A 16631-nucleotide genomic window follows, 5' to 3' on the forward strand; every position below is an offset into this window, starting at 1 on the left:
GGGGTGGTGGATGGGTCAAACAAACCAGGGTTCGTGTCCTGTGTGAAACCAAAAGTCAATGGTCACTCTTTTAGATTAACCGACTTTGTAACGGACCTAAGTCTGTGGTGTAGTTAAATTCGTGACATAGTTGCGTCTGTGACTCAACGTAGTTACAATATTTCCATAGTTACGTTATTTCCATAGTTACGCCCGTGACTCATTTTAAGCCCATCCCTTATCTTTTCCTAAACCTTACTAAACATTTTATTGCCTAAACTTAACTAGTTCCATTTCCCAACGTTAACTACGTGTTTAAAACTGTGACTGTTACATAAATAGAATGGTCACACGATTAAAACTGCCACTTTGCGGCCGTTTTACAACGTTAAATAGAATGGTCATGTATGTGTCGCAAGAATAGGGCTATAGTGTCTTTAAGATTGTGTTGAGGCTCTTAACATACTTAAAAGCTATGTTCTTACCGTTAGTTTTAGTCACTTCAGCAGTATATGGATGATTAACATTACCTGCACAGGTGCAGTTGTATTTAAGTTAACTGGAGTAAGTTAGCGTGCTGAGAAGGTGCTCGGTCAATGTGTTAGCTTAGGCTACACTGTTTCCATGTAAGCTAGCTAGCCTTACACACAGTCCTCTACACGATGTACAGCATGTCCATATTGACACAAGTTTTTAACTTTTGTGTTTAAATACTTATTATGTCACGTAAATTACGTAATTAAGTATAGCTTAGGCTACACGGTTTCCATGTAAGCTAGCTAGCCTCACACACAGTCCTCTACATTTCCTCGACATGAACACATCCATCTCATATAAAGCTTAAATTTCCTTTTAGGTTCCTTTTTAATTAATTAGCTAAGTGCTCTATGTGTTGTCGGTGTTGGCGCTCCATAACATAGTATTTTTTACTATTTATTACTACTTTATATACCATTAAATACTGTTTTACACCTGTTTACATCTCTGTATGTAGGCTATACGGTATGACTTTTCATTACACATATGCATTTACTACATCCCTGTTTACATTACAGTTCATTAATTTCGTAGTTACTTTCTACTACAAATGTATATTATTTTATTTTATATTTTATATATGTTGTATTTAATCCCTATATTTTAACTTTGCAATATTTTAGGTCTTGGATTCCCTTTTCCTACTTGCACAATTTTCTTTTCATGCATATTTAATGAGTACTGTTGCAGGTAGATTTTCATGGCCAAAGATGGCTTCTCTGTAATTGTTGTGCATATGACAATAAATGACTTAAAACTATTGCGTCGACAATCCACAGAACAGTTAAAGCACACTTGAGATCCACAGAGTTAGTCATAAGGATCCATACAACACTTCTACATTGTACTGAGGTACTGTGCTGTACTGTACTTCTAACTGAATAAAGTAAACTTTCAATTTCCTGAATATAGAGAATATCATTTCCGTGTGACTGACATTTAGTGGCAGTAATTTTGAGCAGCGGAGGGGTAATTTTCAGTGTGTCTATGGAAACACTCCCCGGCTCCTCTAATAAGTTGTCTGCTGTCTGCGTGGCAGCGCGGCCTGCAGGGCTGAGAGGCTGCCCGCCGCGCCGTGGCTCAGTCAGAGCCGTCTGTAATGAGCCATGCTATTATTCACGGCTCTGTGGCAGAAACCTTTGCTGCTGGTGTGCGTGTGTAAGAGACAAAGCAGCAGGTGCGGTGGTTCTCTCTGTGAAGGTATTTGTGGTGGGGGGGAGGGGATGCGAGGGTCAGACATATCTTGACATCTCAGTGCAGCAGTGTGAAAATTCCGTGGTGGAAGTATTCAGATCCTTTACTGAAGTAAAAGTACTAATACCACACTGTAAACAATTCTCTGTTACTTGTAAATAAAAGTCCTGCATTGAAAATGTTACTTCAGTAAAAGTATGTAAGTATCATCGGGGAAATGTACTCATTCACCCTGACATCGTCCGTGCGCGGACTTTTGCAGACTTTGATGATGAACGTATTTGTGATACGCCAAAGACAAACGTAATCTGGGAGAAAATACGTTTCCCTCGAAACGTAATTGAGAATGCAGTTTTATTGTATGGGAACGTAATCTTTAGGGGATGATGCTGAAGCTCATTGGGCATGAAAATGGTGCTAAAAAATAAACAATGGCATTGTTTGTGTTTGAGAAAAAAACGTCTCTCTTAAATGCAAACTGACCTGTTGAAATACATTAAAAAAAACTAAAAGTAACACAATGACCTTAGGTCCTGGAGGTCCAGATTCTCCTCTGTGGCCCTTAAATCCCTGTATAGGAAGAAGAACAGCAGTCAATCAGTCACAGCAATTTGCACTCACAGTTCGCTTCATCGGATCTGTTTACTGGCTGTTACTTACCGGGAGTCCCCTGAGCCCCGGGTTTCCTGCTGGTCCAGGTTCACCTTGCTTGCCCTGAAATGAAAACAGAAATAGTTACATTGTCTGGCCACTAGGATTGGGCATCGAGAACCGGTTCCAACTTGGAACTGTTTCAAACACTACAAACCCAATGGAATGTTTTTTTTTTTTTTTCAAATTGGGATCGTTTGGAAAATTTTGGTTTTGAATCCGATCATCGGTTCCAAATTTAACATGCGCAAGTTTTGGTTTCCCAGGGTTTCTGTGGGGTCCTAAAAAGTCTAACATTTCGAAAAAAAAAATGTTGGCCTTAAAAAGTCTTAAATTTGCTGGAGTGTTGTGTTCTAGGTCTTAAATAATTTCAAACAGGTCTTAAATGTCCCTACTTCCATGTAACGCTAACTCTGATGCTTATTGAAATGATTTGTTTTATTCTGTGGTGTTGTAGTTCTTTCTGCCGCTAGTCCAAATATAATTGGCTGTATATGCACATCATTATTACTCTGTCGCTTTAATTCAATTTTAATAATTTGATTTGCTTTTGTGACTCTGCATTTCGTTTTATACTTTTATATCGTCACATACAGTATGTCTTAAATGTCATACATAAAGGTCTTAAAAAGGTCTTAAAAAGTCTTTAATTTGACTTGTTGAAACCTGCAGAAACCCTGTTTACGTGGCGGCTACCGTACTTCCAGGCGCTTGTTGTGTTGCAGCCATGGAGCACAGTACGCAGCTCTGCAAAGTGTGGCTTTATTTTACGGTGAAAAAGCCCAGTAAAACTGTAAATCACTATTGAATCAAAATAAAATGATCCTCTTATATATGAAATAAGCACATGACCCGTTTCAACTCCACCCCTCAAAGAATCAGAATCGAGAATCGATAAAAAAACGCTCGAAAGGAAGAATCGGAATTGGAATCAGGGGGTCAGCCCTATGTTCCCACAGCCCAATGGTCCCACAGCCCTATGTTCCCACAGCCCAGTGGTCCCACAGCCCTATGTTCCCACAGCCCAATGGTCCCACAGCCCAATGGTCCCACAGCCCTATGTTCCCACAGCCCAATGGTCCCATAGCCATAACCAAAAATCATGGCCATAGCCATGATTTTTCTTAAAATTAGGCCCTATGTTAGGGTAAGGGGTTAAGGTTAGGGTTCTAAATGTGGGAACTGTGGGAACATAGGGCCTAATTTTGAAAAAAATCTTGTGGGGCTGAATCAGAATTCTTAAAATCAAAACGATCTCCAACCCTGCTGGCCACGTTATACTATCACATTTTCCCGGAAAAAAAACAGACAATGTGGAGTAGCTTTACTGTATATACTAGGAATATAACGCATGCAAAATACAACTGCAGTTGCACATTTGAAGACACATATGTTTGTTATATGAATAAAAGTATATTTTTCATGTCATGTGTCTGCAGCTCACTCTATTTAAAAAGTCGTGAGAAAATCGCATCCTGAACTAAAAATCGTAAATTGTATTGAATTGTGCGATGAATGTATCGTTACATCCCTATTATATATTCTTTGGATTACTGATCACCATCTACTTACAGGTTCTCCTGTTTCACCCGGTCTGCCATCTTTTCCCATTTTGCCAGGCTGGCCCTGCAGATCAAAAGCACATTTACTAACTTGGGCTGTTTACACCACAGTGCAGGGACTGTGTGTGGGTGTATTCACGATGCTGTACATCAAATCATTTTCTCTTACGATCAAGCCAGGAAGACCCGGTGGTCCCTGGATTCCTTTGAGACCCTCTTTGCCCTGGTGAAAACAAACAACAAACAAACACAATTCACCAAAGACAAAGAAATGATTAATGGCCACTTTTACCAGACACACTGGCTGACCTACATGCCAGAGGGGAGAGGTTTGTACAATAATGGCACATGGGTAATACGTTTTCTGGGGGGGAAAAAGTACATGGAGTGCAGCCTGACCTTTTCTCCAGGGGGCCCTGGGGGGCCGACAGAGCCAGGCTGTCCATCGGTTCCCTGAAGAGGAAAGACACAGTGTCAGTGGAGGTCAACAAAAATAGAAAAGCGCAGAGTGTGAGACAAAATCCCAACAAATGAGCAACGTTTAGAAAAAGGTTAAGTATTTGGACCATTTCAGGTCCATATAGTGACAAAGAACAATGCATTGTCTTGAATGGATTGGTACAAAAACGTACGGAAGTTTTTACACACTGATTCGTATTATATGCTTTGAAATTAGGCAATTGCCTGCTGTTCACGTGACGCCTGCTACAGACCGTCGTGAGGTGTGGCTCATATCAGCATATGTAGTTGAGTTTAGCCGACAAAAAGGTTTCTTGGAGCCTGCTACAGTGCACCCCGAGATGACGGTCCTTTCAGGGGCTGTTGCCAGTTGAGTTTAGCCGACAAAAGGTTACTGTGAGCCAGCTACAGAGCACTGCGAGATAACGGTCCTTTCAGGGGACGTTGGTAGTTGAGTTTAGCCGACAAAAAGGTTACTGTGAGCCAGCTACAGAGCACTGTGAGATAACGGTCCTTTCAGGGGACGTTGCCAGTTGAGTTTAACTGACAAAAGGTTACTATGAGCCGGCTACAGAGCACTGCGAGATAACGGTCCTTTCAGTGGCAGTTGGTAGTTGAGTTTAGCCGATAAAAAGGTTACTATGAGCCGGCTACAGAGCACTGCGAGATAATAGTCCTTTCAGGGGCCGTTGCTAGTTAAGTTTAGCCGACAAAAAGTGAGCGTGAACAGTTACGTTTAGGCACGAAAATGACTAATCATGGCTTGGGTTAAAACATTCCCGGGGAACAAACACGGCCGTTTCCCGGCTGAAAGTCTTTTTCCCCAGGAAGTGAACTCCGCTCCCCGATTTGAAAGCACTGTGTTTTATGACCCACCCATACCCCCCTGACCACCTCCTTACACGGTCCACAGCATTGTTATACAGCAGCAGTCAATGTGGTTCATACAGCAAGAAATACATTGAATACATAAAAATTGCAGTGCTTGACTTTTCGTAGCTATATGTAGGAAAGCTTCATTAAAACAGGCTGATTAAATAAATAACTTACAGGTGTACCCATTAAGCCAGGGGTACCTGGATGACCAGGGGGTCCTGGGTGACCCTAGTAATGCAGAAGCAAATGATTAAAATTATTCATAATACTCAATATTGTAATGAAGTTTTTTTTTTTTTTTAAACACAGATGAAAAGGAGGGGAAGCGACAGATAAGCGCGGGACTTGTGAGTCACAAACGACAAATATACCTTGTCTCCTTTCTCTCCAGGGCCTCCAGCGGGTCCTCGATCACCTTTTATACCCTGTGGTGAAAGTGTCAGACAATATAAAATATCACATTTCAAGAGGAAGCATCAATCTGACATGTCAATGGAAAAATAAATCTCAAATATTACAAAGGAGGATGATTTTGTTTTCACCCTACACTGTAAGAAAAAAATCTGTAGAAAAATGCATAATGTCCTGGCAGAAAATTACTAATACCTTTTCCGTTAAGTTTACAGACATTTCTGTTAATCCAAAAAAACAGTGAAAAATTATTACAGAAATGTCCTTATTTCTAATTCCTTATTCCCATATGAACACAGTATATAAGCCCATATTTCTATGTACTTTCCTAACAGTGTATTACCTTAACCTTGTGAGGTCAAAATAAAAGCTAATTAGCGGTTGGCCCTTTGGGAGCCATAATGATGCAGTTAGTGTGCAAACTTGCCTTTCCGCCATCGGCTCCAGGGGGCCCTTGAGCTCCGGCTGCTCCCGGCGGGCCCTGTAATGATAACAGCAGAGCATCAGGGTCTGTCCGGGCCCCTGGAGCACCTCAGAAGAGGCCCTAGCTAATGGGGTGGACAGAGCCTCTGCATCCGTCACACCGACTGTGACTGATGTCGACAAACGTTCAGCTAGCACCGCACTTTATAATTCTCCTTTAAAGATGAGCGGTCACCAGCGGTGGAAGAAATATTCAGATCCTTTACTTAGGTAAAAGTACTAATACCACACTGTAAAAAATACTCTGTTACAAGTAAAAGTCCTGCATTAAAAATGTTACTTAAGTAGAAAATATGTAAGTATCATCAGAGAAATGTACTTTAAAAGTAAAAGTACCCAATGCAGAAAAATCCTCCCATTTTAGAAACTGGAAACGATCCAAACAGTTCTGTCAATCAACTAAGTGTTTAATGGTCTAATCATGTCAGCTGGACTTGTAGGCCATTATATTGTTGGGTAGTTTAATTTATAATAAAACATCGTACTTTATAAACTACATGTGTTTTGTGTACAACAATCTTAATTTGTAAAGTAACTAGTACCTAAAGCTGTCAGATGAATGTAGTGGAGTAAAAAGTATAATATTTCTCTCTGAAATGTAGCGGAGTAGAAGTAGAAAGTGGCATGAAAAGAAAAGACTCAAGTGCCCCAAATTTGTACTTAAGTACAGTACTGGAGTAAATGTACTTAACTTAACGTAGTTACATTCCACCACTGGCAGTCACTGTATTGTGAGGTAATGGTTGAATGTTAATGACTGTGTCCTACTTGGTAACCATCTTGACCGTTTTTCCCCGGAGGTCCCTGGTGTCCTTTGTCCCCTGGGACTCCTGGGAGACCGGGCGGTCCAGCTGGCCCTGCAGGGCAGTCCGAGCAAACGTCCTATAAGATGGCAGAGACATGTTTGTGATGAAGTGATCGCTCTCAGGATGCAAACATAAAGTCTTTTTTTCTGGTTAAAGACTGGTGGAAATGATCCTTACCTTCAGATTTAGGTCAGAGAGGTCTGCTGCCTTCCCCTGAGAGAGAATCAGGGAATTAAAGAGTTAATCAATCAGGGAAATGCAAGATTAGGGCTCTCTGGAGGCCTCGCTATACTGCAGGGTTAAGATTTCCCTTAAGTAGAACTATTCATCAGAAAGGCATGTGTCTACATACTTTGGACCAAAAAGTGTAATGTACAGTATGTATTATATATGTTGTATTTAAGACAAGACACTACAGGTGAATAGGGTCACATTTCTAATCGATAGGTATCACCATGAAACTTCACCACTTGATTTACGTACATTAAGACAATTGTTTTTTAGTATTGTTGTATAGTATTGTATATGTTTAAATATGACAGTGAGGCATTTTCTTATTAAATATGAGGTCATTGGCAGAACAGAAATCTGAACATTGGATAAGGCTATATCAATCCATATCTCGGAAAACACTGTCAACTCAACAGCCCTAATAATTCAATTTTTGCCATGTCATTGGGATTAAAATGTTGTATAAATCGAAAGTTACGAATGTAACTACGGTTCTATGAATGCTGAATGACCGACCTGCAATCTAGTGTTAAGCACTGCCTCTGGTGGTCAGTGAAGATGAAATATAATAGACTTTGAATGCTAAACCCCTCTGTAGAAACCTTCAGAACATAGATGGGAATGAAAGTAGAAAGTGTGGTCTATGTGAGTGAGTGCTACTGAAATGAAAAAAATGTATTTAGAGAAAACGGCCTTGAAACATATGGATTGTAAAATCCCATACATTTTTATTGGAAACCACTACAGACACAATATCTAATTGAATCCATAGCATACTATATAGTAATGTGACTTTTCATTCTTTTATACACTATTCAGAGGACATATTGAATATAAAGTGAATCGTAGACTAGTAGTTACAATTTACTGGAGGTACAACCAGTACCACAGATAATACTGGTTGTTTCCTTCCAATTTGTTTACTTACAGGCTCTCCTGGTGATCCCTTTTCTCCCGGCCTGCCTGGTAAACCCTGCATTTGGAACAAAGGCCAGAAAAATTACATTGTCTGTAAGTCATAGATTATGGACACTCAAGTGTTCTAGAACAAATACATGAATGAGATATCGAGAAATAAGTAATTGTACCAATAAATGCAATCAGAACCAATTAAATAACCATGTGAAAAATAGTGAAAGCTATAACAAGGTAAAACTGTGCTAATTTCAAGTTTTATAAAAAAGAAAATACAACAACAACTTGAATTTCATAATGTCACTTTTCACCACAAAGTCCTACAATCTAGGCAGGCAGATCCGAGCCAGTTATGCGATTGGCTATTCTTCAGTGTGAATGAGCAAACAGTCACTTTGGGTGTCCATAGCTATGAATGTATGGGTCTCAAACCAAGGTTTCCCCCAGTGAATTGCAAGCCCGGTGGCCCACCGGTCCTAAGTTGCCCCCCACCAGGCCAAAGCCACTGGGGGGAGGAAATATAAATGTATTTTTAAGATGTTTTTTAAAGCACAGTTACAGTGGGGCGGCTCGGTTGGAAACTTAGACATCGTCATATTTTCAAATCTCCATTTAGTTTTTAGCGCTGACTTAATGTAGGGCTCTATAGAATCTGTCTTATAGCTTTTTTAAATTCTCAATTTCGCAATTTTGTCCATGATTCTGTTATCACTGAAACTATTGGGCTCTACATTAATATTGCCATCAGTCTGTGACTGGCCCCAGCCGGGCCCTCGTCAAAAATAAACAAGACACTTGCCACCGGGCCTGACAACTTTTCTGGGGGAAACTCTGCAAAGAAATTGCATGAACATGAAATTGTTTATCCATTTATTCATTCATTTTTGGGCTCACATTATGTCCTGCTGGGCCCTGAGGACCGGCGACTCCAGGCAGACCCCTCAAGCCCTGGAACGCAGATAAACAGATATTAGAGGGACACCTTTTATAGACATAAACATATTCAATATGAATCTTTAGAAAATATTTACCGCAGGTCCGGGTAAGCCATTATTTCCCGGAGGCCCCTAAAAAAAAAAAGAAAAAAAAAAACATTTCCAAATGTGTAAATAAATGCGCTGGAGTAAGATAGAGTCCCACTGGTTGACTGGCATTGATGTACGTACCTGTTGTCCCACTTTGCCTTCTCCTGCAGCACCCCTGTCCCCCGGTAACCCCGGTTCTCCTCGTGACCCTGGTTGGCCCTGGGGAGAAAAACAAAAAACAAAGTCGACATCACCATCCTGAGATAATGTCATTTCAGCCATTTTGGCTAAGTGTCTCGCTTGGCACAGAAATGGTTACATTCATCGGCGCCTGTTGATCCCAGAAAAAGCACCTTGTTTTTAATCTGTGGTGATAAAAAAAACAAAAAAACAACAATCTGCAGTTGACATTTTGGTACTCAGCAGAGAAAACGTGTCGGTGACGAGGGTGAGCGATTTGACACCATAAATCCAGCAAATGCCCCAAATGTCCGGCCTCTCCCAGTCTATGCCCCCCCCCCCGACATCAAGCTCTTCACAGCAAAGAGCCACTCATCATCAGAGCCGTGGTCACAGTGCAATGGACATAGAGATTGCATTTGCTGCTTTCAACCAAAACTGAATTGTTTTTTCTCATCCTTTCCAGGAAGAAGTTTTTCACATTAATAAAACAGCACCTGTGCATGATAAAAAAAAGACACCTAAAGGAACCTAAACACAGACACGCACATAGGCACGCACACACACACACACACACACACGCACACACACACACACTCTCTCACGCGCACACACACACACACACACACACTCACACACACACACACACTCTCTCACGCACACACACACACACACACAGAGACACGCACACACACACAAACACACACACACACACAAACACACACAGACACGCACACGCACACACACACGCACACACTCACACACACAGACACGCACACACACACACATACACACAGACACGCACACGCGCACACACATCTACACGCACACACACACACACAGACACGCACACACACACAGATACACACAGATACACATAGACACGCACACACACACACACAGACACACACATACACACAGACACGCGCACACACGCACAGACACGTGCACACACGCACAGAGACACACAAACTTCTAAAACAACATTACCTTTAGCCCTGGGGGACCTTGAATTCCCGGTGGTCCGGTCTCCCCCTGTAATATCACAAAGAACATCAATCAAAATGCTTGTCACTGAAACACTTAAATGAAGCCTCTTTTGAACACATCATTCAGAGATGAGAGTGTGTAAGCAACAAGTCCTCCAAACCTTAAGACGATATGAGTCGTTTGTTCCTACCCTCTAATACGCCCCACTGGAGCATATCATAAATTAGCACCCCTAGCGGTAGCAGGAATACAACCTCATATCTAAACCAGAGAAGGTCGGTCGCGGTTTTGAATGCCAAGGTCTTTAACATTGTGAAATGGTCGCAGTTTGGTCATGTGTAGGCACCAAAACTACTTAGTTAAGTTTAGAAAAAGATCGTGGTATGGGTTAAAAATCACACGTTCCTTTACTTCCGGTTACGCACGTGGCGGTAAACTTGACATTCGTCAAGTAAAAAAAACCTTGCCACGGTCCCAGTTTGGTTATGTTTAGGCAGGTGGTTTGGCTTAAACCCATACTGGGACTTGAACCCAGCTCTCCCGAGTGAAAGTCCTGTGTTGTTTGATCCATCCACCACCCTGACCCTATATTACACATAAATTCGATGACGTTTCATTCACGGGATTGTTCAGGTGCAGCCGGAAATCCCGCGGATGTCCCTGATTTTTCGGCTGGATGTCCGTTACTTTCCCCTTTCTTTGTGTTGGCGTTCTAAACTCTGGTGGATTTGTGAGGACTATGGTTAACTGCTCCTCAGATCTCTGCAGGGTAAATCCAGACAGCTAGCTAGACTATCTGTCCAATCTGAGTTTTCTGTTGCACGACTAAAACAACTTTTGAGCGTACACATTCCACCAAAACAAGTTCCTTCCAGAGGCTATTTTACAGCTGCACCGTTGCTCCATCCGGCGCTAGCGCCCCCAAAACGATTGTGATTGGTTTAAAGAAATGCCAATAAACCAGAACACGTTTTTTTCTAGCCAGACCCTCCTTCGCAATGCTGTGGAGGAAGGTCTGGCAATGCGAAACTATCTTACTTCCTGCTTTGCTCCCATCATGACTATTACGGCCAAGAGAGGGCGCCGCCGCTAGAAATGTAAATATCGGTCTCTATTGCTGCTTGGACAAGCATTTTTTGGGGGAAGGACAGACACTCTGTACAAGTTTCTGTTCTTCATGCACACAGCTGAAGCGAGGCCTCAGGGCCGCACCTGGCAGCTGTAAAAAAGCGAGCGAGCTGTGAGCCTAATGTGCGGTGCTCCTGTGTGGCTTTAATGCGATACGTCTTAACAATGTTCCCCCTGTTGGCTCCTGCCTCGTCAGCAGGACAGCCACATGTCTTGGGTGAAAAATGATGAAGAAACATGTTGAGCTGCAGGGCAAACAAAATGTGCCTACTCAGGCTCCTTTTCCTCCCATACAGCCCAGCTCGTATTGTGCTGTGGCTCAACATGTCTTACAGGCAGCGGGGAGATGTTTACAAGCAGAACACATGTGGAATACAGACGCGCTAATGAGGTTTCTGCGACTGCTGAACGTGAACTGATGAACATGCATTTCTATTATCAATGTAAGGGCTACACAATATATTTTTGTTTTATCGTCATCACAATATCAACTGGCACAATAAGCATATCGCCAAGAACACGTAAGAGATTTTTTTGCGTTAGTTGAAAGAAAATATCAGTTGAAAGCTGCACGTTAAAATGTAACTGTCATTCTTTTTTTCAGTGGTGCCTGTTATATCCGATTCAATGTTCAATTCGGAATGTTGGAAATGATTTCCTTTTATTTGTTTTAAATTCAACAAGCAATCAGTTTTTTTTTATTGTATCCTCTCAAAATAAAACAGAAATGCAGAACTGAGTACACAATATCTGTTAATTCAGCACAAGTAGTATCGTTATCGCAATATTCAACAACGTTATCACATATTTTCCTCATATTGTGCAGCCCTAATTCATATTTTTCCCTTTTCCTGTGACTTAGAAATGAGACTAGGGCTGCAATTAGCAGCTATTTTCATTGTCGGGTATTCTGTTGATTATTTTCTCGATCAATCAATTTGTTGTTTGGTCTATAAAATGTCTGTGTGTCAGTGTTTCCCAAAGACCGAGATGACTCCCTCAAATGTCTTGTTTCGTCCACAACTCAGAGATATTTAGTTTACTGTCACTAGAAGAAACTAGAAGATATTCACATTTAAGAAGCTGGAATCAGAGAAGTTTGACTTTTCTTTGATAAAAAATGTTCTCAAACCGATGAATCGATTATGAAAAGAGTTGGCGATTGATTTAATAGTTGACAACTAATTAATTAATCGATTAGGACTTTGATTTGAACCGTAATCTGGGAAAAAATATGTTTCCCTCGAAACGTACTTGAGACTGCGGTTTAGGGAATGTCATTTTTAGGAGCTGATATATGATACGGACAGAGTGGGATTAGGTAATGTTTCCAACCTTAAAGCTTTTTTAAAGGAAAATAAAAGGGAACAGATGAATGGTAACTCAATTTTCCTGGGCTAAAACATTTTGTCAAGTTGCAGCAAAGTAGTTACCACAGTGGAAACAACACACACATTATATATATATATATATATATATATATATATATATATATATATATATAGATGCAATATAAAAAAATCGATTCAAATTTGAATCGCGATTCAAGCTCTACCGATTCAAAATTGATTCACAGAATTCCAAAAATCGATTCATATTTTTTTATAAAAAAAAATATGAAAAATCAAATCGAAAAAGTAATGCTTTTTTATTGTATGTCTACTGCAATCACATGGGAAAAGTAACTACATTGTGAATCAATTTTCTGAATCGTGCACCCCTAATATATATATATATTTATCCAGGTCTTGGCTGAAAAAAGTAAATCTACCATTTAAATATAATGGTAGCAGTCAATAAAAAAAACATCACAAGGCAAATTGTAATTAATGTGACCAACAACAAAAAAAACAGAAGTTAATTTGCTTGAACGTGTTGGCTATTTTCCTTTATACACCCTGACTCCATATAACTCACATATGCATTAAAAAACACTGACAACATTATTCTGCAAATCCATAATATGTATGTATGTATACGTTTACTCAAGTTATATATATATATAAAATGTCTTACGTTTTGCCCATCTTTGCCCTTTCCTGGTGGTCCAGGGGGTCCAGTCAAACCGGGATCTCCGGATGGACCTGAAGGACCTGCTTGTCCTGGTTTACCTTGTTCACCCTAAAAAATTTTTTACAATAAAGTAAGAACTTTACAGTGAACTGTAAGCCTGTACTCGCCCTAACTTCAGTACGAAAGGGTTAATGCCCGACGAGGTGTCCATTATCAGGCTTAATGGATGAAGGGAAAGCCAGAACCGTCCACCGAAGTCCTGTAATTACCTGATTATGGACACCTCGAAAGGCATTAATCGCTATACCATGGTCACTTATATTTTTATATATTGAGACCATTCATTTATATCTGGAATGCGTTTTACAATCAATATCTAAAGTTTTTTTTAAAACAATAGCTCGGTTTCCCAGAATACACCTGAGGGTTTGACTAATACCTGGAGCAATCATTCCCTTCCCCTATCAGGCAAATAAAACGCCAATACAGATAATCTGCAAACTGCCAAAAAAAACATATTATTTTGGGCTACTCTCTTCTCTGCAGACTTATTTTCCCTCTGCATTGTCAAACCCATTCTGAACATAGTCTGAATACTTTCATAAGAAACATCCATCCAAATATATATATATATATACGTGACTGACCTTGTCTCCTCTCTGTCCAGCTGGCCCGGGAGGCCCAATGATCCCTGGTATGCCCTGGAAGACAGACAACCGGTAGTTCCACACTCAAGGGATTTGTTATCACTGGCTACTGTTCACATTGTATACTGTAGTCACAGAAAATGCCAGCAGCAAGTACTTTTACATGCACACTAATATACCACTATTATTCGGAATTAGGCAATATTTCGATTTTGATACGGGTCATTGTGACAAAGTGGGTGAGGTTCCATGTACTCACTACTTAGTCCCTTAGTGCTTGTGTAGGGTTGTCCATATTTATTTCATACATTGCTCTAGTTATTTTTATATGGTATTCAATTTCAGTTTGCTTTAAAGACCTCATATTATGCTCATTTTCAGGTTCATAATTGTATTTAGAGGGTGTACCAGAATAGGTTTACATGGTTTACATACTGCACACAACTCTCTGGATTTCTCAGTATGGCTATGTTCAGAAACTGGTGTCGTCAGGCGACGTTCGCGCGCAGAAATTCAAGCGAAGATAATATAGTTTTTTTAATCCTCCGTGTCTCCTTGGTTACAAGCAAGTGTGTGGAGGAGGGGTGGGGGTGGTGAGCAATCACAGAAGGCTTGTGTCATGTGGACACGCCAACAGTTTTGTTGTCATTACTTGACAGAAACTACGCACTATAGATTTAACAAATTAGTCTTTCATACGTAGCGTTTTAATTCTGCACTGTCTCCTGGATATGGCGATACAACTATCTGAACTCTTCGGGCTTCCGCCCTAACTAGCTTGGTTTGAGGGCGTGCCACGCTAGCAGCTAGGCGTGCATTATAACGTGCGTTACAAAGTGACGCGCGATTGTCTCTGAAGTAAAGGCTGGACTACAATAGAGCTGTTTGGAGCAGCTTGTGAACAGTGTTTTCTGTTGGAGGTGGTAAGTCCCTTTGGGGGGGACTTTGGGCTTTTTCACTTTGTAAACCGATTACATGCACAAAAAAGATATATAACACAATAAAGGAAAGGGAAAAAGCCAAAAAGCATAATATGAGCTCTTTAATGTTATCATTGCTTTTGTGTAACATATTTCAAGGCTTACTATCCCAGGTTTGTTTGTGTTAAAACTATTACATTCTGACATCAAGCACTGGTTTAAAGCAAACACACAGCTACAGTTTATTTTCAGGTAGATTTATTAAGGTGTAGCTTTAAACAGCTAATTGTTTGTTTCTGCATGCTCACCCTTTCTTTGTTCCTTTTGTCTGGTCACCATGTAGGAATGTTTGGGGAGGAGCTGCCAAGCATTTCCTGGTGTATTTCTAGTATTGATGATGTCATCGCTGATATCACAGGTCAGAACTAAGGGATGGGCGTTTCCTTGTGTCTAGTGATTGGCCATGTTTGGTTTAGGCATTTGAGGGGTAATTGGGGAGAGTTACATACCTCAGAAAAGTGTTCTTTATCTGTGTAGTATAATTACAAACTGTCTAGCTTTGTTCAGATTGTGGTAATGTTCAAAACGTTACCTATGCACGGCTGCATTTAAATGGGACTATTACTGGAATACTACCTTTCATTAGCCACATAAACGGCTTAGTCGGAATATTGTCTTTTTCGGAATAAGGCCAAAAAACCTAATATTATGTGCATGTAAACGTAGTGACTGACTCCCACCTTCAATGAATCTAAGATGGTTTAAAAAAGACCTACCACGTTCCCTGGTAATCCACGAGGACCTTGAGGACCAGCTATGCCAGGTGGACCCTGCAGGGAAAACAAATCAGCCGTTACAGATGGTACAGTACAGCACATGTTGATTTCAGAAACCACCCATGTCCTCCACAATGATAGCGCGTTCCATTTGTACTTGGAACTCGGATTTTCTGAGGTCAAAGTTGGAAACAGGCCCCCTGACCTCGGATATCCGAGCTCGGAACTCGGACAACCTTGCAGTAGCCCGAGTTCAAAATCCAACATGGCTGCCCCCAGTATCAACAGTTATCAAAGCTGTAATAACATAAAGTTATAAGCACGTTTGTCTTATTTGTGTCTCACTAAATCAGTCGTACACGCAGTACTGTCCATATTTTATCTGTGGACATGTTGTTACGCTGTCTGTATGTACCAAAAACAGCGTAATGCATTGTTAAAAACTGCCATTGCTAACAATGGCTAAACGGGCTAGAGCTAATGAAAACAATGAAAATCCGACTTAAATGAAACGCATTCGACTCGGGTGTGACGTCATTCCCAACTTCAGCTTCCGAATTCCGAGATAAATGGAACGCACTATGAGTACCAGCTTCTCACTTCAGGCAGACGCTTCAGAGTCCCCTGGTGCAGACTCAAACGCTTTAAGAAATCATTAGTCCCCCTGTCCATCAAAGCCCTGAATGGCAAGCCAGCCTAACCCCTGAAATGCTTTTATCTTAAACACACACATGTACATTTTTACTTTATATTTTACCAGGATTTTATGTTGATAAGGCGGCTTAGCATTAATGCACATATTATGACGACTGTTATGATGTGTTGTACAATGCCCAGTGTGCAATTTT

General features: G+C 40.8%; 1 protein-coding gene across 2 annotated transcripts in view; it reads right to left on the reverse strand.

Moving 5' to 3' along the window:
* col22a1 (collagen, type XXII, alpha 1) overlaps window positions 1-16631 on the reverse strand; it is an 86465-nt gene that overhangs the window by 19181 nt on the left and 50653 nt on the right. For both annotated transcript variants that reach the window (XM_078267859.1, XM_078267858.1), the window contains 18 exons: window positions 15784-15837; window positions 14088-14141; window positions 13444-13548; window positions 10300-10344; window positions 9271-9348; window positions 9136-9171; window positions 8999-9052; window positions 8118-8162; window positions 7136-7171; window positions 6921-7034; window positions 6097-6150; window positions 5630-5683; window positions 5433-5486; window positions 4323-4376; window positions 4093-4146; window positions 3934-3987; window positions 2371-2424; window positions 2236-2280 (listed from right to left, as the gene is read on the reverse strand). In XM_078267859.1, the coding sequence (XP_078123985.1) occupies window positions 2236-2280; window positions 2371-2424; window positions 3934-3987; window positions 4093-4146; window positions 4323-4376; window positions 5433-5486; window positions 5630-5683; window positions 6097-6150; window positions 6921-7034; window positions 7136-7171; window positions 8118-8162; window positions 8999-9052; window positions 9136-9171; window positions 9271-9348; window positions 10300-10344; window positions 13444-13548; window positions 14088-14141; window positions 15784-15837 (1044 nt within the window). The remainder of the gene's footprint in view (window positions 1-2235; window positions 2281-2370; window positions 2425-3933; window positions 3988-4092; window positions 4147-4322; window positions 4377-5432; window positions 5487-5629; window positions 5684-6096; window positions 6151-6920; window positions 7035-7135; window positions 7172-8117; window positions 8163-8998; window positions 9053-9135; window positions 9172-9270; window positions 9349-10299; window positions 10345-13443; window positions 13549-14087; window positions 14142-15783; window positions 15838-16631) is intronic.

The sequence above is a fragment of the Sander vitreus genome, chromosome 14, assembly GCF_031162955.1.
Source record: "Sander vitreus isolate 19-12246 chromosome 14, sanVit1, whole genome shotgun sequence".
In the NCBI taxonomy this organism is placed as follows: Eukaryota; Metazoa; Chordata; class Actinopteri; order Perciformes; family Percidae; genus Sander; species Sander vitreus.